The sequence below is a fragment of the Sus scrofa genome, chromosome 2 (assembly GCF_054392235.1).
Source record: "Sus scrofa isolate SSC_HxYL_T2T_F1_AM1 chromosome 2, Sscrofa_HxYL_maternal_Yorkshire_Landrace_v2.0, whole genome shotgun sequence".
Lineage (NCBI taxonomy): Eukaryota > Metazoa > Chordata > Mammalia > Artiodactyla > Suidae > Sus > Sus scrofa.
This window is the reverse complement of record NC_139384.1, coordinates 142,257,709-142,285,476: the sequence shown is the minus strand read 5'-3', so window position 1 is coordinate 142,285,476 and position 27,768 is coordinate 142,257,709. Positions and strand designations below refer to the sequence as shown.

Genomic DNA, 27,768 nt, shown 5'->3' with positions numbered 1-27,768 from the left:
ATAGGCCAGCAGCTGTAGCTCCAATTAGACCTCTAGCCTGGGAACCACTGTCTGCCTCAGGTGTGATCCTAAAAAAGCACACACACAAAAAAGAAGTTCATATCAATATTTTAATACGTCTAATTCCAACTCCAAGTCATCTTCAAATTAATTACAAAAGCTTATTTAGCCTACCATAAATACCATTCAGTTTTTCCTAAGCATAAACTAGGTTTAGCATTTCTGTTGAATTCTCAGGGAGTTTCATTATTCTTTGTGTGTGTGTGTTGTTGTTTTTACCTAGAAAAAGGAAAGTTTAGTTACTTGATTCTATTTTGTATTCTCCTCCAAACCTGCAATGCCTTCATGATTTCCTGTTTCTTACATGTTCCTGTCAACCCAGGGAAATTCAGGAGAGCCAACTACAGGTGCTTAAATTGCAGCCGTACTTGAATTATGCTTGGGTTTTAATATTTTATACGGAATACATCAAACTGTTTTAAAGTAGACTCATGGATTTTTTAATCCAGCCAGATAATTAGAAACTATTTAAACTAATCTTTTCATTTTATAGATCAGGCATTTAAGGGAAGCTAGCAAAGATCTTGCCAGAGAAGCTGGCCAAATTTTACACCCTGAGCACCTGGGCTGGGTCAAGTCTTAGACATTCCAGTGCCATTTGTATTACCAAACTTGAAGAAAATCTTTCCAAAAGAGACACTGGCCAGGGTGACTTGCCAAGTTAAAGTGATTAGTTTGAGACTTCAAAGATCTAAGAGCCCCAGGTCTTCATGGAAGCATGATTTCTCAGAAGTGGGCTGACCATGAAACCGTCCCCCTAAAACCAAGTTCTCTCAATGAGTTTATGATTAATCTCTCTATCCCAAAGTTTACTCCCTTTCTTGTCCCCCTCCGACCTCAATTCTAGGCTAATTGGACACTAATCAACCAGAGTCAGATGACTAAAATTGTTTTTTGCTGATAACAGCATTAATGTGCCAAAATTGCTATTACAGATATCATTTTTAAGGTGTGAATTCCAGTCGTTTCTCCAGGGCAAGATGAGCTCACAGACCTCCGAGCCATGGGCCATCTGGCCAAACACTAGTAAACCAGAGACTTCCTGACTCCCGAAACTATCACAGAAATGTCACGAGACAGTGATTAACCCCAGGTTCTTTGCTCTTCCCTTTAAGAAACCCTTAACTCAGAGACCAAGCTTCAGTGGAAGTGAAGCTTGGAGCCCTGCAATACATTTTTACTCTGCTGCAAACTCTTGCCATCAGAGTTGGGCTTTCTGCGTGGCGGCCACGTGAGCACTTTGCTCATTTACAACTAGACGTGGCAGAAATCTGCCCCCAACTGCTGCTTTGCAAATACTGCATTAAGTCTGAAAAATGAACGTATCATACCTGTTGTTCCAGAAGTGAAAATATAAAGATAAGGAGCCTGGAGGTTTGAGGTAACATGGTAGCCGCGTGGCACCTGGCTGTCAGATACTGTGCTTAGCTTTTGTTTCAGTGAGATGATGCCTTGTGGGACAGAATCATTCATTCCCCAAATGCTGAGATCTTCTGGGAGGCTTGGGAGGATTTCTTGTATAATTCCAAGCAAATCTAAAAACCAAAGGATTAGGAAAAAGTAAATAAGACATACATCTCCAACCATTCACCTTGTGTGTTCTTTTGCATGTTGGAACAGGGATAAAATGTAAATACAATGCGGATTTCCTTTTCATGTGGGATAAGTAACTTCACAGCATTTTATGATTCTGTTTCAACATGACTGACTGAACGGGAAATCTAGTTATGACCTGATTCGATCAATGCATGTAGTCCCAATTCAAAAGAAAAATGTGGAGACTTCATTACGCAGATGATATGACTTATCCAATTTAAAAATAAAACTCTACTTTTATACTTTGTTTTAAATCCAGATTCAGGACACTACACTAAATGTCTTCCTTGCAATACAAGTCAGTAGTGCGTTATTCCAAAAAGCCATCTGTCTGTCACTGTTTGTTTCCAGATTCGGTTCTGGAATCACAAGATCATTATGGCTTAGAGACCATTTCGGAGTCAAAAGTTAAATGAAGAGATTTAGAGATGCCCTTTGCTCTAGAGTAATTAAAGCTAAAAGTTCTCTGAAAGCAAAAGGAGAAAAAGAATGCCCTCTAGAAAAGGTAGGACAATCCACAGTACACAGCAGGGTGTGACAATGGCAGGTTAAGAGTGGGTCAAAGCAGATAACAGCCTCACCAGTCCTGCAAGTCTTTTGTGAGTGCGGCACCATTTTTTTTTTCCCCAGAGTAGAGAGACAAATAGTTCTTTCTACGCTTTAAATTATTTTCAAATGTAACACCCTCTTCCTTTAAGATAGGTCTTTAAAAGCAATGTTCCATTTTCATGTTCTATACGGGTGCTCCAATTTTATTTTTGTCTTCTATAATACATCATACTTTTCTAAAATAAAAGTGATTTCTGAGTGCCATATTATTTATCTCAAAATCTGCATTAACGTCCACAGGAATATTAAGTGATGGCCTTTTGAAGTTAATGTAGGGAATGTCACCGGTTACCTGCAACCACCAGAAGCTAAGAAGAGTCAAGGAACAATTCTTTAACAAAAAGACCCTGCAGCAGGAGCATGGCCCTCCTGACACCTTTATTTTGTACTTTGAGCCCCCACATCTGTGAGGGGATCACCTTCTGTCGTTTTAAGCTACCTGGGCAGTGTTACTTTACTACAGTATCTCTAGGAAACCAATTCAACCAAGGTCACAATCTGGTGGACAGGAGAACTGGTAGACCAACCTAAGTGTAATTAACTCTAAAATCCATGCATTCCCTCATAAATCAATGATAAAAATTAGTATTAAATGTAACATATACCCTGGTCAGCATGGTAAAGTACATGTAAATACGGACCTTTCCATCCAAACATACATTTTTAAAGTAATTTTTAAACAAAGATTTAAAAATAATCACCAGATACCTTTTACTCTGAAGCTAAATTCAGGGTGCTGCATTAAACATTCTCCCAGAAATGGAAACCAGTGTCAGGTTATTTCACAAAGCCATTTGTCAACCCTGACTTAGTTCTACTATAATACAGAACAGTCAAGAAAAACTCATGATTTACTTCCTCAAAGTCTGCAATCCAGACTGATCACAAAGAAACAGCAAGAGAAATATATCAAATGAGACCAGGAAATTCAAACACACATACACAAAACCCACAAGAAAACTAAGAAGACACAGAAAATGATAAGGAGTTAATATGTCAGGGGTGGGGAGGCAAATTGAAACTTGAAGGTTTTTTTTGAGTTAATTTTTATTTAATAAATCCAAATAAAATAATTTGTAAGATTCCAGAGAAAAATTTAGTTCTACTGAGCATACACAGCATTCGGCTGTGTAGAGACTGCTCTGGTAAGAAGTGAAAATTGTACGGAATGCTGGGGAAACGACAGGACAAGAAAATGATCTAGACTTTGTATGTTACTTTTTAGTTCTATATTTTGTTTAAATGATTCTCTCTGGTATTTTGAATGTATATATACAAGTCTCTGAATTGACCCATTTCATTACCTTAATTTAAAATCTCTCCTTGGGCACTGTAAATTAACTGCACAAACTTTACATGTTCTTAATAATATGTGTCTACATTGGCACAGCAGGTGCAAAGAAAATTACAGTATGAGTAACTGTGGCCCCAAATCTTTGCTGGAATTGTAGAGTCTACAGAAAGACTATTTATGAAGGGTGATGACTCTTACAAGAAAAAGGAAATGAGGAGATTCCTAGGACTCAGAGGAGATACAACTTAATGATCCTCATGCATTGTGCTAGCTGGGGTTGCAATTGACTTAGAGGAAACACTGAGAACAATCTAAGAGAATTTGATTCGACCAATTTATTCCTTCAATAGTAGTAAAAAATATGGGGTGAGGAGGGTGAAAATTTAAATAAAAATTACAAAAGCCCAAAATCATCATTTACTTATCATTGTCACTCTTTCTTAATAACATGGAAAGTTTTGAGTAAATTCTAAATATTAAGTCCTGTCCCCAAAAAAACATAGCATCTGTTTAAATACTTCAAGGAAACTTGGCTGTGTTTCATAAACATTTGCTCTTTGGTGAAGCGTCCGACCATTGAAACCCAATGAACCATAAGCACCTCAGAACAATGATGTCTGTCCTGCTCCATCCTTTGGCTGATTGCCCAGCACACACTGCACAGGTGCTGGAGGCAGAATGGAGCTTTGCCCCCACAGGATGCTGTGGATGCAGGTCTGAACAGTAAATGACTATAAGAAAATGAGACATAGGAATATGCTGGGAGCTTTAACAGTCTCCATGACAGGAGAAGATGGAAAATTTCTTTGCAAAGCAATAGGGTCTTCCAAGAAATACAAACTGTTTCTCACATGCGCAAGGCATTGTGCTAGCTGGGGTTGCAAACATAAAACCAGATCAATTACGATCTCTGCCATAATCCTTTAGCACTGTTTATACAAATGAATTTCTTGCTTCTACATCATTACTATATCTCTTATTTGTACTTCTGAGACTATAAAATCAATGAGTAAAAACCATAAAATATCCCTCTCATGTGCCTTTAGTGTGAATTATGTTCTTCACACTGCATTACAAACTCTTGAAATTATCTTATTCTACATAAACAAGCTACTATTTTCAAAGGTACTGCTTGTAGCTCTTAAAACAGTAGCTAACATTTAAACTTTAAACTTTTATGCATTAAAAAAAACTAACATGAAATTCATCTGCACAGGGTTGAGCATTCCACACTGCGAAGCAATATTCACGCAGAAACCAAAGTGAAAATGCAGATCTCACCAGAGCCATATAACTACTATATAAAAGCAGCCCAACAGGTTTCTCATAAAACACGTGGGCAGATAATGGAGTCTAAGAAGAGTGATGCTTAAGTAAGCAATGTCCTAAAGAATCTACATCATGATGTAGATAATAATACTTCTTATTAATATTCTTATGAGGCCAGAAATCATTTCATCATGAATAATGTGCCAGCTATTTTTACCAATATTAGTTTATTTCATAATAACCCTAAAAAGTGCACAGGAGCTTAAGTCTTTCAACATGACAACATATTCTTTCCTGAGGCAATTTTATTAACTGTTCTGAATATGTCATGGATTTATTTAGCTTCCACTTTCAGCTGTTCCCACCTCTTTTGGGAGAACAGACAGTGCATCATTTGTTATAGGCCAGACTGTGCAAGAAAATAAAAAGCATCACTCAGCAAGTAATGAACCTGACTAGTACCCATGAGGACGTGGGTTCAGTCCCTGGCCTCGCTCAGTGGGTTAAGGATCCAGCGTTGCCATGAGCTGTGGTGTAGATCACAGATGCGGCTTGGATCCAGTGTTGCTGTGGCTGTGATGTAGGCTGGCAGGTGCAGCTCCAATTTGACCCCTAGCCTGGGAACCTCCATATGCCGCAGGTACAGCCCTAAAAAGACAAAAGACAAAAAAAGAAAGAAAGAAAAGAAAAAGAATACATCATTTGATGTTATTTTCAACACATCTCCTATTGCCATAAATAATTATTACTCAGATGTGTGTTTCTCCCTTTCAGCCTTGCCACTTCTTGGAGGAGGCACAATTCCTCTTTAAGTTGTTTTTGCTCCTACAAATCAGTATTCAAACATCATTTCCCTACAGATGTTCAGCAGATACTGCATATGAGAAGCCCAGGATCAGTATCCTTATGATCAATGAAGAAAATAACCACGCTAAGAATGCTACCTTTTCCAACTAGTGAACCATGAAGTCACTTAAACTTCCTATCGAAATCAGTTTTTATTTGTTTGTTTTTTGGAATGGAGGTAATCCTTGACCTACCTGAGTCTAAAATGGAAAAACAAAAAGCAAAATAGCCATCCTTTCTATGAACTACACACACACACACACACACACATACCAGAAAAGTGCCCTGGAGTTCCCGATGTGGCACAGTGGGTTAAGAACCCAACTCCTGGAGTTCCCGTTGTGGTGCTGTGGTAACCAATCTAACTAGTATCCATGAGGATGTGGGCTCAATCTCTGCCCTCACTCAGTCGGTCGGGGATCTGGAGTTGCTGTGAGCTGTGGCGTAGGTCACGTATGCAGCTCGGATTCCACATTGCTGGGCCTGTGTCTACAGCATACATAGGCTGGCAGGTGCAGCTCTGATTTGACTCCTAGTCTGGGAACTTATATGCCATGGATGTGGCCCTAAAAAGCAATAAATAAATAAATAAATAAATAAAGCCATAGAGAAAGATATTCATGATTGAGGAAAAAAAAGAAAAAGGAATCTGATTCTAGCAGCTTGAGTCACTGCAGAGGCCCAGGTTCAAACCCCAGCCCAGGAGCAGTGGGTTAAAAGCTCCCGCAGCTGTGGCTTGGATTCCATCCTTAGCCTGTGAACTTCCATATGCTGTGTGTGTGCAACCATTTAAAAAAAAAAAAAAAAGAAAAGCCCTGAAAATTAAAATTGATATATGAGTACCTCATAGTACACAGCGAAAATAATACAAGCTCATTGAAGTCATGTCTTATCTGTTGGAATATGTATTACTTTCTGTTGAATTTAAAGGGTTCTTTATTTTTTTTCCTCTAACTTGCTTAGTGGGTCTTTAAAAAGCAGACAGATGCCTTTATGATTGAAAGTCATTTGGAGAATTACAATGGCTTGATTGTTAACTGGAACATTTGTCCTGGACAATCTGAATTCAAGAGATTATGAAAACGAACAGGGCAATGCTGTATGCAGTATTGTAAGTTTACAGAGCTGACATAGGACTGTACATTTTGTGAACAGAAACACAAAACCCTTCCAAACATGGTGAGACACAAAATACCAATGAATCTAAAGTAAAAAGGTTCAAGGTAATACTAACATGTACATATTTTTAGCTCTACACTTAAAATGATTTAATATGTGATATATCGAGAAAGGAGAGAGTGCAAAATATACGTATATGTGAGTAAATCTGAAGTTTTGCGCATGTTTAGTCTAGATACTAAACACTACAAAGTCAAACACTTTGAACTTTTGGGGAGTCATGATTGTAACATTTAGCAACACTGATATAAAATAACACAACAGGAAATTCCATTGATATATCTGCTGCCAAAGTAAGTTACCAAAGGGATGGCAGAAGGACAATTCATTGGCAAAAACTGGCAAGTAAATATGCCCATATGTACCTCATAGTTGTTCATTAGGTCATTAAGTCATTTATTCATTTATCTAGGCAATAAATATGTATTGAGCATCTCCTTTATGCTAAGTTCTGAGAATTTAGCAGCAAACAAAACAAACTTCCCCAAAGATCTTACATCTGAGTTCTTGGCTTACTCCTCAGGGCCACACAAATATCTATATGTGAATTGGCAAACAGAAATTTCCCATTCCACTGGGTCACTGTGAATCCATAGCTCACTCGAGGCAAGAGGATTTGGTGGACGAAGCACTAAAAGAAAGTAGATAAATAGATGGAAGATGATGGAAAGAGCTGGAAAAGGAGCAGGGCAGAGGAAGGGGTGCAAAGGCAAGGGGAGAGGAAGGAAAAAGATGGAGATGAGGGAATGGGCAGGAGCAGCAATGAGGACAAAGGTATACCCAGTAGGCTTTTCTGATCTCACAGCAGAAAATCCAAACCCCAGTTCCCACAGTGCCCTCTTAGATGTATCAGCCTGAAAAAATTCCTTGCCTACTCCCAACTAGGCTTCCCTCTTCTTGAAAACCAGGTTATGAAGTTCCCATTGTGATGCAGTGGAAACGAATCCAACTAGTGACCATGAGGTTGTGGGTTCAATCCCTGGCCTCGAACAGTGGGTTCAGGGATCCAGCACTGCCATGAGCTGTGGTGTAGGATACAGACATGGCTTGGATCCTACATTGCTGCGGTTGTGGCATAGGCCAGCAGCTGTAGCTCCAATTCAGCCCCTAGCCTGGGAACCTCTATATGGTGCAGGTACAGCCCTAAAAAGCAAAAAGTTAAAATAAAATAAAACCAGGTCGCAGCTCTAATGAGGATCACATAAGACAGTGTGTATAAAAACACTTTGCAATGTACAGAGTACTTTAAAAATGGAAGAGTTGATCATCTATTATCAACATTATTATAATTGCTAAATACATCAAAGGACATAACCATATACACTTTCAAAAACCATATACAAACATCTCAGCATTTCTCTAGATGTTCCAAGAGAAAAGTGCATGTAGGGAGACGACAACCTTGGCAGCAATATCAGAGTTGAGACACTGGGGGGAAAGGACTAGGTTTAATCTAAGACTATTTCATTTTCAATAAATGCTGACAGTTTTCAGGGAAATTTGAGACGCCTCTTGACACATCGTCTAAACTCAACTGCACTAGATATAAAACTTTTTTGCCACAATTTTTGAATCTTCAGACTGAAAGGAATAAGAGTCTGATGAACATTTAAATGCTTTCTAGTTATCTGTGTATGAAAATCTGATATCTTAATGTGGGCATTTTTTTTTTTTAACTATTCTTATATAACTAGAATGCAAATTTTTTCATGGTTCTGTCCAAAGAGGATTAACAGCTCCAAAAACGACAGGGCTATGCAGTAAAGTAGAACAGGGTCTTATGTCAGAGGCCAGATTTCCAGTTTGCTCTGTATCTACTAAACCCTGTCACCCTAAACATCCTATGTGAATGTCTTTCCCTCTCAGTTTCCAAAAACATAGCTATGTACCTGACTCTCAGAATCTCTGGAAGCAGCGTTCATATAGTTTGTCATATGTAGCTTTCATATAGTTTTGTTAATGACAATTAGGACAAGAGTAATATTTTCCTGGTGGCTTAGTTGATAGAGACAGACGTATCAGATACCCGCCATGATTAAACCACCACCTATCACCTTGGACCACCATCGCCAGTATCTGGCCTGCCTATAAAACCTGTCTGAAACTGTATCTCTATTATCCTATGAAAAATAAAATTTTGCTAACACATAGCAAAGCAGAATGTTCAAGATCCTATATCAAAACAACTGCTTACTACTTTTTCTTATAGCTAACACCAAATTAGGTTGTAGCAGCAAAATTCAAATAAGACCCTTATTAAAAGCCTGGGATAACCCTATAATGATAAGAGCAATTGTTTCAACTCACCAGAGATTTACTCTGTGCATATCAGGCCCTCAGCTAGTCACTTTACACCGGCCATGTCATTTACAACTCAGAATTACACTGTGAGGGAGATGGTATTATCACTATTTTTACAACTAAGTAAAGTTAAGACTCAGAGCAGCTGATGACCTTATCTTGCATCACACAGCTTAGAAGCAGCAAGTCATAAATGAAACGAGATGGTCTGGCTTATCTTGACCAAAACACTTGACTGGCCTTACCACCTCAAAACACTCTCCCTGGGGATATAAAGATTTAATAGTATATCTCCATTAGAAACACCCAATGAGGATTTCCCATCGTGGCGGAGTGGAAACGGCTATGACTATCATCCATGAGGATGCAGGTTCGATCCCTGGCCTCGCTCAGTGAGTTAAGGATCCAGCGTTGCCATGAAATGTGGAATAGGTCACAAACGAGGCTTGGATATAGAATTGCTGTGGCTGTGGCTTATGCCAGCGACTACAGCTCAGATTCAACCCCTAGCCTGGGAACCTCCATATGCCTCGGGTACGACCCTAAAAAGACAAAAAAAGAGAAAAAAACACCCAATGAGAATTAAAGTTCTCTGAAATGTAAAGTTCTAAAAACTATACGTATATATTGTTCATGGATTAGACTCAAGATACCAGGAATACAGTTTTCACAGTAAGAACTTGAAATACCGAAAACTGACTATGATCCAAGCAATGTCTTACAAAAAAAAAAAAATCTAGTAATTAATAGAAATAGAACTGACCCATCTTTGAAAAACATATGTAATTTATATATTTTGGAGGCATGCCAAAACGCAGGATTTATGGTCGATTTCTCCAGGAGCCTATTTAATGAGCAAACCAATTAAATATTTTTGGCTTAAAATTTCAGCATCCTAAAGCAGCTTTTATATTTAAAAAAAAAAATGCAATTAGTTATGGGCAAGCCAAGCAAAAGCTGGCACAAATAAAACTGTCAAATTAATTGGTCCTAATTAAGCAACAACTCAGTCAAAAGTAAAATTTGAAAACTCCATTTCGAGAAGTAACCAGCCTTATATACATTAGCTGCAGTACTTCAGAAGATGGGATATGGGATGTTTTTCAGTATGGCCACAGCATCATGGCCATAGGAATCTTTTCTGGGGTATTGTCGCCCTCTGAGTTTGTTCTTCTAAAGGGAATTTACGGCTTTACCATTTTTTTTGCCCAATCTATGGTTGAGACTTGCTCCAGAAACTGCAATCTAAATTAGATTGAGCACATAAAATGTCAGAATAAATCCAGAGATGAACTGTGATATTTTCCCCTGCTGCATTCACATTATCACTGCCCCAGCACAAGAGGTAAACATTGTTTGACCATGTTATCAAAATTCTTTGTGACTCATTTATCGTTCTTACTGCTACAGTTCAGAGAAAGTTCATCATACAGTTAACTCCTTTCCAAGGTAAGGAGCTAAATTTCAATCTTGGAGGATTTGACTTTTGGATTGAAAAATAAAAAAAAATATAAAAATACGTAAGAGAGACATTTTGGTTTCTCCACTGCCAGAACTTAAAATCAGTGCTTAAAACTAAACATTTTGCTACTTTATCAGGTCACAAACTGAGCTGGAAGGACAACTGGAACCAGCAAAAATGAAAGCCTTCAATAACTCACCCTTTAACTACAGCCTAACTCATTTTTGAGTGATGTCCAATTATTACATAATAAAGGTTACCTGGAAAGTTCTATACTTTAGAGATCACTGGTCTATAGATTTAGATTCCTCCTCCCCCATACTTCTCTGTGAATCTAAAAATTCCATATGAGGTGTCCGTAGGTATCTATTAACCTGAAATACTTAAATATTTCTCTTTCATTTTAAAGGTAGTTTATAGCTATTCAGTTACATTCACAGTTGTGCAACCAGCATCACTTAAATATTTCACAAATGTCCTTGCCATGATCCTCCTCATCCTCTACCTTCCAACCTCCATGCAAGAAGCATATGCATAAACCATGTAGATTATATATCAAGTATCTTTTTTTTTTAACTTTAATTCCACTTCGTTATACAACCATCTTCTTAGGTTCCTCCTTAGTTAGGCATTCCACCAAAGACTATTCTGTGTAGTTCACTGTCAGTATATGTATCTGAAACCTAAATCCAAAGAGAGGGGGGAGAAGACTAGCACTTATCATCCAAAGCAAGAAGAGGATGCACAGATGGGGGTGGGGGAAGGGAGGAAAAGAGCCCTAGAGTCTGCCAAGATCCTGCCACTGGCTGGAGGTGGGAGCCCAACCTTGTCAGGCAAATCCTAGCTTGCAGGCAGTGCAAAATAAGAGGAGACATGAAGAAAGGAATTCATGCACTTCCGATTAAACATGTTTGTTCTGCAAAATCAGTCAACTCTGACAGTATCACTGCTATTAGAGGCATTAGGTGTCCCACGATGAAATCAGGATCACGCTTTTCCTTATCAAAGGATTGTGTCAGATATGACAAGATTTAGACCTTACCAAGTCCTGTCTCTCTGTGTTCTTATACTCACTGAAGGTATCAATGGCAGTAAAATGCCCCACCCCCATCCCCTTCGGCTAAAATAACAGAAACAGAGATTTCAGAAAAGTCTTCAGAACTTTGTCTTGTTAATTAATAATCTACAACAGAGTAAAAGACTGAATCAGGACAGGCGGTATTTATTAAACCACCAGCCATAGAATTGTAAAACTATTTCATAGCCTTGACAATCACATGTCATCACACACAGGGTATTAGGTGTGAACTGGTTCTAATAAAAAAAAAAAAAAAGGCGGCGGGGTGGGGGGGGGGGGAGATAAGCCGGCCGAGTTGCCATTCTGCACAAGCAGACCACACCCCATACTCTACCTGCACCCACCACGAGGGCCCTGGGTTCACAACTGCGAATGCAATGCAGGAGGGAAGCGGAGCGGATGTTGGAATTGATGAAGGCCACCACGCAGCCCAGCTTGGCCAGGCCGAACCACGTGTGAATGAAGTCGGGCTCGTTGCTCATCAGCAGCGCCACGGTATCTCCCCTCTTCAGCGTGGAATGGTTGAGGAAGACATGCGCCACGCTATTACTCCTCCTGTCCACATCCTGATAGGTGTAGATGGCTCCCTCGTAGATGATGAAAGGTTTCTGGGGCTGCTTCTTGGCCTGGGTCAGGAATTTATCCAGGACAGTGACTAGCTCCCCTTTCAGTTTGTACATCTCCAACTGAAAGCCACAGCGCACCACCTTGAGCAGGTACCAGAGGTCATTCCAGAAGTAAGGGTAAAGTAGTTTCTGCATTAAGCTCAGGAAGACCATTCCTGCTCCTAGTCCTGTTAGCCAGGACAGGAGTTTGGGGGCCACTAGGCCGGAAGGCAGCACTGATCCTAGCCCTGCCATCGTCCTCGTCCAGATGCACCTCCTGCGGAGACCGCTGGTTTACGGTGCTCCAAGCGAGCACCTGCAGTTCGTGCCAACCTTTCCGGGAGGAAGAAGGAAATCTTGCGAAAACAGACTCAGACGTTTGCACAAAAGTCGCCCCAAGGAGTGCTGGTTGTAACGCGTAGGACACCTGGCGGAGGAGCAGACGGCGGGTGAGATTAGCACCGGCTGGCTCAGCGCCCTCGCGTCCGAACCCCGACGGCTTCCCGCTCACTGGGCGTTCTGAGGCACTTGCCAGTCCTCTCCCGGCACGTTGGGTGAGTCCCCGGTGTGTCTAAGCCCCTGAGCAAACCCCACCACCCTCAGGGGCAGATGCTCTGCTCCTCGAGGTAGTCTTTCCAGTGCCTGCAACTTGGAGGCTGAATTTAAGCCGAGGGGGCAGCGGCTGAGAAATGCAGCGGCTTCCCGCCTTGATCTTCCAGAAACCGCTCGGGGGCTTGGGGCCACGCCTCCGTCCAGGGTGTCCCCAGGTCTCACGGGATCCCGGCCCCGCAGCGCCGCCCCCGCTCCACCCCAGAGCTCCAGCCCTGCTCCCTGGAGCTCCCCTCGGACACATGGGTCCCCGCGCTGCTCCTAAGTGGCCGCCGTGCTCTCTGGAAGAGTTGCCTGTACACCGGCCGCAGCTCCTTGAGCTAATGTATCTCTCCTCCGAACCGCGACGGGGGCGTCGTCCGCCTCCTGCCAGTCTCCGGGCTCCCGACCAACTCGGACCACCTCGCTGACTCCTCTCTCCGCCCGGGTGCCGCCGCGGTGCAAGTCCGTAGCGACCGGGTCCCAGGAGCGAAAGTTGCGTGGCGTGCAATCCGGCTGCTGGGACCAGGTCAGGGAGTTCACATTCATGCAATCAGTAATAAAGTGAAGTAAATTAGCAGCTAGGGAGGCAGGAGGGAGAATTAAAAACACTGAAAACTATCCTGGGGTGGGGTAGAAGGGAGCAGGGAGACGGGCAACAAAATATTTATGCATTGGACAGATCAAGGAATATTTGAACTCTGTTCCTAACGTATAAAATTGGTCTGGTCTACCTACGAAAAGCATTTTTGAAGACATACGGATAGAGTCGTATTTACATGTGTACTGGAATTCTATCCTGAGCGCCTTGACAGTTCTTTTAGTGGAATTTTCCAAAAATTCTGATTGATGTGGGAGCTTAGTCCATTTCCACATCCATGTTTTTTAAATATAAAATGACTGACTATTCTCTTTCCTTAAAAATATTGGTTTTTTTTTTCAGTGAGATAATTTCAAGAATTATCAGGACTTCAAACTAAGGAGTGTAAAGCAGGGAGGGCAAAGTGGAGAAGAAACAGGTAAACTGCAAAAAATAGCAAATTTTATACAATGATGAAATTTCACTGGAGGTAAACTGAGGAGTGTTTAATTACATGTTTTTCCTTGTGGATACCATCATCCCGGCCCTCTGCTTTTAAGAAGTGTGTAGAAACAGTTAATTGCACATATGGAAATCATTAAGCATTGCCTCGCACTGTCAGCTTTTCCTCTTTCTTCTGTCTTATGTTCTGCAGCTGGGTTCTAGTTAACCTCAGATTTCCTAATAAAGAAAAAACTGATAACACCAAGGCAGACCATGGTTTGTTCATCTGAAAATGATTACTTTGAAGTCGTAGTGAAGGGCCCAGAAGAAGACAGGCTCATAAGACCCTTTTCTGTAGCTCAAGAAAATGCTTTCTAAATTTATTCAGAAGTCTTTTCAATGCAGAAACATTTTCCATTTAAAAAAAAAAAAGTATTGCTATCAAGTAGTTTACAATTGAAAAGTCAGTTTACAACTTGCAAAGCATCTTCAACATTCTTTTTCTCTTCTAGCTCCAGTCTGATTCAGTGACCTCCCAGAAAACATTTAATACGGAGAATAGAATATGGAGCAATTGGTCTCAGGCCTTTGGATTTCCAATACAAGTAAAATCTGTCCCCCTCTAGTAAAAAAAAAAAAAAAAAAAAAAAAGAGTAAAGAAACAGAGGTTTGCCATTTTTTAATTTCTAAAATTAAAAACATTAAGCACACATTAAAACAATTACCGTCTACTGTGACCATTGTTTCATAAAGAGGATTTATTTCAACATTAAAGAGAAGGAAATATCACTATAATAACAGACAATCTTTGAAAATAAATAAAATTAAGTTCATGAAAAATTCATGTGTTACACTGATTTTTTTTTTTTTCCCCCGGTGGTGTTTTTATGGCTGTATCCACAGCATATGGAAGTTCCCAAGCTAGGGGTCAAATCAGAGCTGTTGCTGCCAGCCTACGCCACAGCCACGCCAGATCCAAGCTGTGTCTGTGACCTACGCTGTAGCTCACAGCAACACCAGATCCTTAACCCACTGAGTGAGGCCAGGGATCAAACCCAAGTCCTCATGGATCCTAGTCAGGTTTGTTACCGCTGAATTATGATGGGAACTCCCTGATTTTTTTTTTAACATGGACCTCCTAAGGTCATCCCAGGGCATGGAACTAAATTTTTAACAACTACTGATATAAGTTGAAAAAATACTTGGCACGATAAACATGAGATATTTTATTAGGAGAACTAAAAACACATGTCACCAAAATTTATGCTGGCCAAGGTCAATTCCATGCCTGAAATCTCAACACATAAAAAGGAATCAATGATCAACTTGGGACCACTAGCAGTATTGTGTACCAGCCCATGGATCTGTTCCTATTTTTTCCAGAATTTTTGTTGTTGTTGTTGTCTTTTGTCCTTTTAGGGCCGCACCCGCAGCACATGGAAGTTCCCAAGCTAGGGGTCTAATCAGAGCTGTTGCTGCCAGCCTATACCAGAGCCACAACAATGCCAGATCCAAGCCACCTCTGCTACCTACACCACAGCTCAGGGCAATGCCAGATCCTTAACCCACTGAGCAACGCCAAGAGGGATCGAACCCACAACCTCATGGTTCGTAATCGGATTCGTTTCCTCTGTGTCATGACGGGAACTCCTTTTTTCCAGAAATTTTGTATTTATTTTCAAATAGTTCCAAAGGCAGCTTAGTAAAAATAGATAGAAGTATTAATTACAAATGTTAATGACTGTAAAATGGGGGAAAGGCAGTAAGAACAGTTGCAAGTGAGTAAATACATCACTTAACTAAAATAAAGAGAATAAACACACACATACTCTAGACACTTCTGTTAATACTACTTTTGATCAGAGACAATGCAGTATTTCTTAGGTTCCCTTTCAGGAAATATAAAACAAAATTATGTTTTTAAAATACAATTTGAAGATAATATTGTGACTATGTGCAAATAAACATAAACAAACAAAAAGTCTTGCTTTATTTTCAATCCAAGTATGCTCTCCTCTACCCCTTCCTCATTTCTGATTTGACTTTCCTCTCTAACCTACTCCCAACCTCCTCTATACCCTCAGTTACATTAAGGATGAATTGTTTAGTGAGCAAATCAAAGTAAGACTTGAACAAGGCATCATGTGATGGGCCATGACTCATCTTCTGCCCATAGGATTTTACCATTGTAAGTTAAAAATTTTGACTTTGTGTAGACCAATTTGTCATGCCCACATGTTTTCTGATGAACTTCTACAATAGTCACATTTTGGATTATGGCAGGTTTGGGAGAAAATGTAGAGATTTAGGAAGGTCCCAGATGATGCTATGTTGGCACCAAAATACCACAATAGGTGTCTCCACTGGGCCAAGCAGCGCTGAGTTCCTACACTGCAGCTGGCACTAGGGGTAGGGGTTGGGGCAGAGTGGAATATAGAGGAAGATAGATTGTGGGGGAGGGTGAAGAAAGCTGAATGTAAGACTCATCCACTTTACAATTCGGTCCATGAACAGAGTTTTGATCAGGTTTTAATCACTTATATTCTCAGATCAGAGCTTGGTTTTTGATAGGACACTTACTGCATCTTACAGTCTGTTTGTGTTACTGAACAATCACTGCCCAGAATATGATTCCTCACAAGGACTCATGAAGCAAACGAAGTATTAACAATGAAGCTTATGTTAGAAGGTTGAGAGGTATCAATATCATGACATGCCTTAGTTATATCAAGCACTTCCTAAAATATAAAAAATATCAGGCACTTTCCTAAAATATAAAATTTTTACAGAACCAAATAAGTGATCCTATAATAATATTCTGGGGAAAAATTCCCAAATTCAATTTTTGCCACAGAATATAAGCTATGCCTAGAAATATATGCGGGTCAGAATTTTGCCAAGAAGAGATTTTATACACATTTTATTCATGGTTTTTAGAAAGAGTTTGCATATTTCTAGATATTTCTGTTGATGATAACTTCCCCCTTCCTCGATGTTGGTAAATGTTCTCTTTGGAAAAGATATTTGTAGAAAGTTTTACCACTGACTCAGTTCTCAGTGTAGCTTTATTTCTATTTTGTAAGTTACCCATGTGGAGGCAGATTATTTGATCATCAGATAAATCTGAGAAAGTCTGCCAACTTTTATTAGGAATTAATAATATTCTGAATATCACAGTGAGTTTTTCCACGGGCCCCCATTTTTTCATGTTGGATAAGGTCTAAGATTTAGTCTTCAAGGTGTGGTGGGGGAGAGGACTTCTGAGATTCTGAGTATATGTATCTCCTTTCTTGACATATTCTGCAATTTACACCATTTAAAATTATTTCCCCAATGGCTTAATTGTAGTAATTGTTTCTCCCTGGGTAGACAGGTGGTCCAGAGCTGGTAGGACTCTGCGCAGCTCATCCTGAGCCTTGTACTTAGAAAAGCAAGACACCTGCTCCCTATCATCAAGAAGGGGAAGGGAGAGGGACCAGGGAAGTCATCTCAGTGGGTGTTTCTTTGTTTAGGTTTCATTTTTTTGGCTTTTTATTAAATGAAAAGTTTCAAACATACAAAAGGATAGAAATATAATACAAAAATTGTTACTGAACTGAACTAGGATCCACTCACCAAATACGCAAAAAAAAAAAAAAAAAAAAAAAAAAATGCCCATCTACTGACATCTGGTTATGGCATTTATTGCTGGGCACCAAGCAAGGAGAACGGGTAGCTCATGCTGAAAGCCCAAACTCCATGAAGACTTTCTACAACTACCTGTGTAACTATCCTGCTCCATCCCTCAAAAATGACACCCCACCCCCACCCCCCAGTATGATCTTCATGTAGATTTCATGATTGTTAACACTCTGCCCAATTCGTTTCAGGGAAGGGTTTTTAAACTTTAGGGGTAACAGTTGTAGGTTGTGATCAGCTCATGGACTTTCTTTTGATTGGCTGATGGTGAGGTTACAAGGGGATGTTTTGGGACTCTTAATCATCAGCTTCCTGGTTCTGTCCAGTCTGAGGTCTACTGCTTGTGGGCAGCATGCAGTCACCATCCTCTACCTGGAAGGGGGTTTTTGTTCCTGCAGAACAACTCAAAGATATGTATCAGATTGTTACGCATATCCCTCGAGGAGGAACTAGGACTCTGTTTTACAGCTGAACTATTTTAAAAACTAGCATTACTTTTCTTGCTTAACTGCTTTTCCTTTGTTTCTGCATTCCCTCACTGCTCTTAGTAACTGTTTGAGCCTCTTCTTTGGAATTTGGGAAAGGCCTAGGAGACAGAAGCCTCTTTCTACAAATAAGAAACAGAGGACATGGAGGGGCTTTTGTACCCAGGAAGGCCCTGCAGGATCCTACTTGGTTTCAATTCTCCCTTTTCTTTGCTACTTCTCTACCCTGAGAGGAACAGAGGTGGGGCAAGAAAGAGAATAAAGTTTTTGATTAACAGGCTAATCGCAACCTCAGCAGGGGAACTTGGTTATAGAGGGACTGGGTTTCACAGTGAAACAGAAACACCTCTGACTCCAACCCAGCCAAAACCCAGATTGGGACTTGAACTCACCTTTTTTTTTTTTTTTTTTTTTTTTTTAAATAAATCACTTGGCTGGTGTCTGGATTTACTGAGGCTCAGGTTCTTTGTATCTCAGTGCAGAAGGAATTCAGCAAGAGAAAAAGTGATAGGCTAGAGAAAAAGAAATAGATTTATTAAGTTAAGACGTTTGTGAGGGGTACAAACGGGCAGGGGAGGAGGCTCTACCCTGAGGTTTAGGTGGGCTACAGTTTTATAATTCCCAAGAAAGTGGGGAGTGGGGAAAAAAAAAAAAAACACCTTCTTCCTCTTTCTTTGACTAGGCAGGCTTATATCACTAGCTCCTCCTTCATATCAAGTAAGAGAGTGTTTGACCTATAAAGTCAAACTAGGACTGCCATGGTGCTCATTCAAATCAGCAGAAGGATGGTAACATATGCTAAAATATGTTGAATCATCTCAGGTCTCTGTATAACAAGGGTCTCCTACTTTAGAATGTCATCTTTCCCTTAAATTCCTGTCCTTGGTCCTAAGGATCATTATCTTGCTGAACTTGAATGCAGGCCTCATGATTTATCTTTCCCATAATGAACTGAGGCACATCGTTTATTTACGGTGTTATAGTTAAGCAAGCCTGCTTCATTCCATGTATGTTCTGATGGACTTCTTAAGTGATCATTCACTTACGGTGGTCTCCCAGAGGTTCCTAGGTTTCCCTCTCAAGCTATGGTGCCCTACTGGGACTTCCACCACTACCTATGTCACTATCCTACTCCATCCCTACCAATAATGACCCTCCGCTCCCCAGGTATGTTCGTCACCTAGATTTCATGATTGTTAACACTCTGCCCAATTTGTTTCAAATGTCTTTTTCTGAAGAATTATTATTGTAGACAATATAGAGTATTTCCACCCTGAATACCTTTGGGTGCACCTCTGTTAAAAAAGAATGCTTTCCTACCTAATCACCTTACCATAATCACATAGGATAAAATTAACAATAATTCTTTATCACCATCTAATACTTATTTCAAACCATTAGTTGAGTTGGTTGGTGTAAACCAGAATCCAACTCAAATTCTAAGTTCTCTTTTAATCTGATCAGTCCTTATCACAACTTCTATATCTTTTCCAAAGACATCTCCTAGTGAAAGACAACAGGCCAGCAGTCTTGCAGAATGTCCCACCTTTTGCACTGGTCTGGTGCTTCCCCATGTCTCCTTTAATATGTTCTTTTGTCCTCTATTTCAAGAAAACTGGGAAACAGACGCAAGGACTGGAGGATACTCGGGTCAAACATTTTTGGCAAGACCACTTTACAGGTGATGCTGTGTACTTTATGTCATAGTACATCAAGATAAACGTAACATCTAGTGGTCCTGGAATAGCCCATCACTACTGATGATGAAATGTAGCTTCCTGTATGCATTGATCTATACCTTGCTTTCTTCATCTAGTGTATTCCTGTGGTCACAACCTATCATTGAGCAGAAATCCTCCTCAGTATTTTTGTGGTTGTATATACTCCATTGTGCATTACTGTCATAACTTACTCCACCCTCTCTCAACTGATGGGCTGGTTTTCAACCTTTTGCCATCACAGATATTGTCAAAGCCAACAAGTCTGTGCAGATAGTGTATACTTATGCCAGTGTAACTTTGGGATAGCTTCCTAGAAATGAGGTTGCTGAGTGGAAGAGCAAATACATTTGTGATTTTGTTCAGATATTGTCAATTTACCCTCCATATCCGTTGTATCATTGGCACGTTCACCAACAACATGAGAGTATTTGGGATGTACAGAAACAGTTTCTAATGATGTTCATTAAGTTGGAAATATCAGGGACTGTATATAATGTTTCCACAAATATAAACAAGTTAATTCATGTTATATATTGTAATGGTTTTGGTTCTGTTTTCTAACGCTACTACTGAAGTGTTCCATGCCTATCAAATGTAAATTTTTTTTATTTTACATGAAAATATTTATTTCAGAAGTCATATATGTTTTACGATTTCGGTGATACTAAATTTCTAGCCTATATATAGTAAATTAGAAAAACATTTTTAAAACAAAAGCTAAATGAAATGAACTGATCTTTTCAGAGTTAAGAAATATGGCAGCAATGTGGCCTTTAAATCTAGACCACACACTTCAAAGAGATACTGTTCTCCAAATTATTATAAGAATGTGTGTTCTGATTTGCCTCAAGAGGTATATACAAATTTTGGCTCATTTAATAGTTGCTATCCATAAGCTGCATAATATAATAAATGAAAACCCAAAGGTTACAGGTGAGTTTCTGATGCATGCCAGCAGGAAAAACTTGTCTACTCTTTAAAATTAGCTTTTGAACCCAGAGAAAGATTACAAAAGCCCTAATGTGGACCTTTCTCAATGTGGAAATTTCATGAATAGAATACAGATTTGACAATGTATTTTATTGCCAAGGAAAGACACCCAACAACAGATGTTGAAAACCTGCTACTCCATCACAGCTGTACGTTTTCAACAGTCAATGTCAGTTTCTGTAGCTATGTTTCAATAAAATGAGAAACAGAATCAACACAGTGACTGACACGTTTGGTTAAAGATCAGAGTACAACAGAGGGGGGGTGGTTTCCTGGTGGTGCAGTAGGTTAAGGATCCAGCATTGTCACTGCAGTGGCTTGGGTTACTGTGGTGGTGAGGGTTCGATTCCTGGCCCAGGAATATGCTGCAGGCCTGGTCAAAAAAAAAAAAAAAAATCAGAGTACGAGCGGCTTCCTTTATAGCAATGAAATGCTCATAGAACCTCTGGCTAGAGGATTTACCTAGGGGAAGGTAGAAGCACAGTTAGCCCTGGCTGCTGTCATGCGGCCACATAGTTTGTCAAATCTGAGGCACAAGAGTGCCTCATGCAACTCAGGACCATCTTTGACAAGGCTCTAGAAGAAATGTTAATTAAGTCATTTCTCACCAAGGAAGCTTCTGTCTGGCACTCTCTCCACTCTCTGGCATAACCCTGGTAGTTCACCAGCAACATGAAGTGTACAGAATCTGGGTTTCAGCATCACCTGGTGCTACCCAGATGATGCTGTCATCCAAACCAGATGAACCAAATAGTTTTCTGTACCTGCTCTTCATCACCAAGCACACTGGGGTCTAGTCTCAATGGTGCTGCTTACAGGTCTTTGCATTCATATTAAAAAAAGGTTGCCCACTTCAACCCTCTGGTGTGAATAATCCTCAGATTTTCACACTCAGGTCTTTAGGTCCTCTGGCTTCCAAGGTCACATGATAAGACCATAGAATTCTTATTCATATTCTTCTCATAGTGGGGCCTTTCCAAAAATTCCATGTGCACATATAGTTCTGTTTAGTAGCTACACACATGCAGAGAAAACTAAGCTAAGGGCTCTTTCAGTGCTGTATCACCTAGTGTACAATTCACTTTTTTGGAACAAAGTTAACATATGCTAATTCTCTCCAGGCACTTAATTGGTACATATTCTTCATTACAGCATTTTTTATCCTTCTCACTGTCATCATGGCTCTTCTAATAGCAGGCCAAGATGTAGAGAAGATGTGTAACAAATAAAAGGGCTCAAAGTAGCTAAAGCAGAGATAGAAAACCATAACCAACAAGGCTTACATTCTCTAGGCCCATACATATCAGGGCGTCACGGGAGCCATAAGCAATAGCTCTCACCTCTCCATAATCATTCCACCTGGATCTTCCATTAAATAAAGGAGTTCCTTGGGTGATGCTTAGAGACAAAGCTAATGCCCAAGGAAAACACCTGCCTTCTTTTCCCTGCACCCTGGCCTTCACCATTCCTTCCCGCCACTAGCCTGCAGGATCCTACCTGGTTGCACTTCTCTTCTCCAGCCTCAGTACCAAGACTAAAGGATTAGCATATATGATGTCATAATTCTTACACACATTACCACAATGGTCAGTTGTAGTATCAGGCAGAATAGAAGTGGTACAGGCCCAAGCATACTCAAGCATACAAGGAATTTAGTAATTCCTTGGTTCCAGTTAATCAACAGAACAAAAGGGGGCCCAGCCTGCCCTCCTGTAGCAGAGAGCACATAGTCAAAGACTGCTGAGTGATGTTGCCTGATATTTAAGGGACCCTCAGGGCACAGGTGAGAGAAATATCACTGCCAGGATCCACTCTTGGGCTTCTCCACTAGAAGTGCTCAGGCTTTACCATCAGCAGGTTAGCAGGTCCGTCTTTCAACTCCTGCAGCTGACGGTCCCCCACTGACTCTGACATTTGAGGACTCCTTAAACTATCAATGTGCCAAAGCTCAATTTGATGAGTGGCACATTTAAGATATGTAATTCACTGAAAGATAATTTGCTGACCTATTGAGAATGTTTTTAAATGTTTCAGGGTTTTGCTTTTGTTTAGTTCAGTTTTGTTCTTTGCCTTTCCCTCTGTTGCTGCCAACATCTCAAGCTTGTCCATGTACCTTCCAGAGGCCATGAGACACATGCTAGAATGAATATTAAAGCAATTAATGCAGTGGTGTTGCCACCAGAGGCTGGGAAAGGGTAAACTTGATTGCAGGAACAGAATGACATTAAGCTGCAAACAGAGTTTAATGGTCAATATCCTTTTAATATCAAACGGGAGTGCCAGCATAGAGTCAAGTGTAGATGGAGGAGTAGGACAAGATGTATGAGTGCAGTGACCTCATTTAGCAAAATAGTCCAGCACTTTTCTCCTCCAGTCCAATTCTAGGTATTTCTCTCATACTAGATTAGGAGAATTAATTTACAGATTATTGGAGATTCATTTTGTAGCTAGACTAAGGAAGGGATTAACAAATATGAATGAGGATTCTCTTTCTTAAAGCATATTAATTATTTAAAAATGCATTTGAGGGTTAAAAGATGGGTTCAACAGATTTTAGAAGAGAGACCAAAAGGACTAGAATATACAATTACTTTATGTTTTGTTGCTAGGAATTGTGATTCATTTAAAGCATCAGTCTAAGGCTAACAGACCCATTTACTATCCTACTTGCTTCAGCAGTTCCTCTTCAGCTTTAAGCAAAGCCAGTAGTAGATTGTTTTCTGACACGCTCTCATGAACAGCTGACATATGTTCAGACTTGGGTTGCAGAAGCTTTTAAAAAAAATGCATGCTTGTCCACCAGACTAACAATAGAGATTTATTGACATGCATATATAGAAGTATCTACTACTGAGGCATTCATAGTAATATATGGGTTCTTTTTGTTTGTTTTAACCTCACAGCAAAATAAATAATTCAGAATTAGCTTATGTGTATTTATACATATATACCTATGTATGCATGTACATATAATCACTCACTGCCTAATATCCAATAATAAATATTATTATTAGTCAAATTTAAATGTTCTTTAAGTGACTCAGTGGGTTTCTTGTGAATATATTTTTTAATTACTTATTTTTTATTGAGGCACTTAAATGTGTATTGAGAGAGAAGAGCAAAAAGGTGGAGAAAGCAGAGGCAAACTCCAGTGGAAGAGGAGGAGAGGAAGAGAGAGAGAAAACTGCCTATATTGTTTTTAACAACTTTACTGAAGTATATGTAGTAATATAAAAAGGGTACAAATTCAAAGTGTATGATAGTCTTAACATATGTATATGGATATGAAATTATCACCACACTCAAGATAATGAACATATCCATCAACTTCCAAAATTTTCCTGCTTTGAAATCTCTCCTTCTTGCCACTGCCCACCACACCTGCCCCACCTGTTCCCAAGCAAATCCTGACAGTGCCTTCTATCATTACACACTATTTTCTAGAATTCCATGCAAATAAATCATGAAACCTGAACTTTTGGTTTGGTCTGGCTCCTTTCACTCAGCATAATTATTTTTAGATTAAGCTATGTTGCTGCAAGTAGAAATGGGTTTTTTTATGTTGATAAGTAGTATTACCCTGAATGGATATGCCACAACTAGTTTATCCATTCGCCTTTTCATGAACATCTGAGGTTTTTCTCAGTGTTTGGTCATTGCTATGAACATTATTGTAAAATATTTGCCAGGACATATGCTTTCTATTTTCTCGAATACATAGCTAGGGGTAGAATGGCTGGCTCATTGGGTAAGGGTCCACCTAATGTTTAAAGAAATTTAGACGTTCTAATATTTATGTAGCAATATTTCATTGTGGTTTTAACTTTTACTTCCCTAATGAGTAAAGATGAGCTATGTTTCAAATGCTCTTTTCACCATACAGCTTCCTTGGTGAATTATCTATCCAAATCATTTTGCCTATGATTATACTGGTTTTTTTTTTTATTTTCTTGTAGAGTTTTGAATGTTATTTTTATGCATATTTTGTATAAAAGATCTTTATCAATATGTGATTTGCAAACATTTTTCTCCTACTCTTCAGAGTGTTTTCTTTCCCCTCCCTGGTTTTCTTAATGTTTTTCAGAGAAGTTCTTTATTCTGATGAAATCTTATTTATCATTTTATTCTTTTATGATTTATATGCTTTCTACCCTATTTAAAAGTCTTTTGCTCAAGGTTTCACAGAAGTTTCCTCCTTTATGTCCTACTTGATGAATAACAAATTTAGGTTTTATATTTATGATCTATTTTGAGCAAATAATTTATGTAGCACAGGGTATGGATTTAAGTTCATTTGGGGGGTATACTGATATTTGTTCCAGCACCATTCGTTAAAAAGATTTCTTTCTACACCAAATTTCTTTTGTAACTTTGTGGAAAATTGGTCAAAAATCAGTCATCTATACATGAATAGTTCTATTTTTGTGTTCTCTATATTGTTCCATTGGTCTATCTGTGTACCTGTACAGCCTTTTTTTCAATATCCTCATTATTCTGTATAATCTTAAAATACGGCATCATTAGTTTTCAAACATTAATTTTTTTAAAGTTGTTTTGACTTTTCTATACTTTTTGCATTTCCATTGTAATTTTAGGATCAGTTTTTTAATTTCTACAAAGAAGGTCTGTGGGAGTTTTATTCAGAAGGCATTGGATTTATAGATCTATTTGGGGAGAGGTGACATCTTAACAATATTGATATTCCAATCTAGAACACAATATAACTCTCCATTTATTCAGTTTTTTTTAATGTCTGTCAACATTATGTTGCTAGTTTTTGTTGCAAGGTAAGCCCTAACTTTTGTGAGGTTTATATAAGCATTTTATAATTCTGCTATAACTATATACAGTATTTGTAAAATATTTCAATATCTGATTTTTTCATTGCCAGTATATAGAAGTATAATTGATTTCTCTACATTTATCTTGTGCCCTGGAACTGTTGTTAAGCTCATTTATTAGTTATATTAATTACTTTTGCCCATTCCGCTGGGATTTCCATATAAATAATCATATCATCGGTGAATAAATAGATTTACTTCTTTTCCAATTTGGATGCCTTTATTATTTCTTTGTTTTTACCTTATTATGATAGCAAGAATCTCTTGTACAATGTTCAACAGAAGTAGTAAGAAATCATCTTTGCCTTTTTCCTGATATTAGGAAGATAACATTGTTTTTCACCATTTAAGTGTGATGTTAACTGTAGACTTTTGGTTGATGCCTTTCAGCAAGTTGAGAAAATTCCCATTTATAATCTAGTTCAGTGCAAGTTTTTATCAAGAAAGATGTTGGAAATTCTCATCTATAATCTAGTTCAGTGAAAGTTTTTATCAGGAAGGATGGTGGATTTTGTCAAGTGATTTTTCTGCATGTAGTGAGATGATGTATGGCATTTCTTTTTTAAGTCTCCTTTCATTGATTTTTCTTATACAAAAACCAACACTGTCTTCCTAGGATAACCCTCAGTTAGCCATGATGTATTATCCTTTTTATGTATTGCTGGATTTGACTTGCTAATGTTTTAGAAGGAATTTTTTTCACCTTTGTCCATGAGCAATACTGATTTCTTTCTAAATTTCTCTCATTCCTTGTAGTGTCTGTTCGGTTTTGACACAAAGGTAATACCTTCTTCATGGAATGAGTTAGGAAGTATTTCATTTTCAATTTTCTGGAAGAGTTTTTGTAGAACTGGTATTTCTCTGTTCTTAAATATTTCATAAAATTCTTCAGTAGACTGACTTTGTCCTGGAAGATTCTTTATGAGAAGCTTTATAACTACATATTCAAGGACTTTAGTAGATAAAGGTTTGCTTAGATGATCTATTTTTTTATTCATTATGCCTTAGTAGATGGTTTTTTAGGGCCTCACCCACAGCATATGGACGTTCCCAGGCTAAGGGTTAAATTGGACATATAGATGCCGGCCTACACCACAGCCATAGTAACATGGGATCCGAGCCTCATCTGCAACCTACACCACAGCTCACAGCAATGCTGGATCCCTGACCCACTGAGCGAGAATCAGAGATCCTCATGGATACTAGTCGGATTCGTTTCCATTGCGCCACAACAGGAACTCCCTAGATCTCCCTGTATCCATTTCATCTAAATTGTCTAACTGGTTGGTCTGAAGTTGTTCATAGTATTACCAACTGTGTAGGCAGAATTATGGCCCAGCAAGGATGTCCATGACTCAACACCAAGAACCTATGACTATGCTACCTCACGTGATAAAGGCATTTTGAAGTCGTGATTAAGGTGAGGATCTTGACAAGAAAGAGACTGCCCTGGATTATCCAAGTGAGCTCAGTGTAATCACACTGGTCCTCGTAAGTGACAGACACTTGCATGAGCCAGAACCAGAGACGGAAGAGAGGACCATGACCAAAGGAATTCAGTGACCTCTAGAACCTGGAAAACAGAACAGATTCTTCCCTAAAGCCTCCAGAAACAATCCACTCCTGCCAACATCTTAATCTGAGCATAGTAAAAGCTACTTAGATTTCAGACCTCCAGAAACATAACTTTGTGGCACAGTTGTATCTTGGTATCCACGGGGATCAGTTCCAGAAACCATAAGGATCCCAAATCTGCAGATGCTTAAGGACATTATATAAAATGGTGTACTCGGAGTTCCCGTCGTGGCGCAGTGGTTAACGAATCCGACTAGGAACCATGAGGTTGCGGGTTCGGTCCCTGCCCTTGCTCAGTGGGTTAACGATCCGGCGTTGCCGTGAGCTGTGGTGTAGGTTGCAGACGCGGCTCGGATCCTGCATTGCTGTGGCTCTGGCGTAGGCCAGTGGCTACAGCTCCGATTAGGCCCCTAGCCTGGGAACCTCCATATGCCGCGGGAGCGGCCCAAAGAAATAGCAAAAAGACAAAAAAAAAAAAAAAGGTGTAATCCAGTTGGCTCTCTGTATCCATGAGTTTCAGATTCACAGATACAGAGGTCTGACTCTAATTCGTTAAAGTGGCAATAG

General features: G+C 39.5%; 2 protein-coding genes across 21 annotated transcripts in view; one reads left to right on the top strand and one right to left on the bottom strand.

Moving 5' to 3' along the window:
• SLC27A6 (solute carrier family 27 member 6) overlaps positions 1-13,385 on the bottom strand; it is a 98,425-nt gene extending 85,040 nt beyond the window's left edge. For 15 of the 17 annotated variants that reach the window (XR_014838734.1, XR_014838728.1, XR_014838732.1 and 12 more), the window contains exons 1-2: positions 12,029-13,027; positions 1,392-1,595 (exon numbers count right to left, since the gene is read on the bottom strand). Coding sequence is in view for 3 of the 17 variants with exons in the window: in XM_085014448.1 (XP_084870574.1) it covers positions 1,392-1,595; positions 12,029-12,554 (730 nt within the window). In the remaining 14 variants the exon portion in view is untranslated. Of the gene's footprint in view, positions 1-1,391; positions 1,596-12,028; positions 13,028-13,167 lie in introns of those variants that run through there. The other 2 variants (XM_085014450.1, XR_014838738.1) reach the window with 2 other exon arrangements.
• LOC110259470 (uncharacterized) overlaps positions 12,989-27,768 on the top strand; it is a 30,666-nt gene continuing 15,886 nt past the window's right edge. For 2 of the 4 annotated variants that reach the window (XM_085014480.1, XM_085014482.1), the window contains exons 1-2: positions 12,989-13,416; positions 13,831-13,906. In XM_085014480.1, the coding sequence (XP_084870606.1) occupies positions 12,989-13,318 (330 nt within the window). In that variant the 3' untranslated portion in view covers positions 13,319-13,416; positions 13,831-13,906. Of the gene's footprint in view, positions 13,417-13,830; positions 13,907-14,423; positions 14,562-19,685; positions 20,512-27,768 lie in introns of those variants that run through there. The other 2 variants (XM_085014483.1, XM_085014481.1) reach the window with 2 other exon arrangements.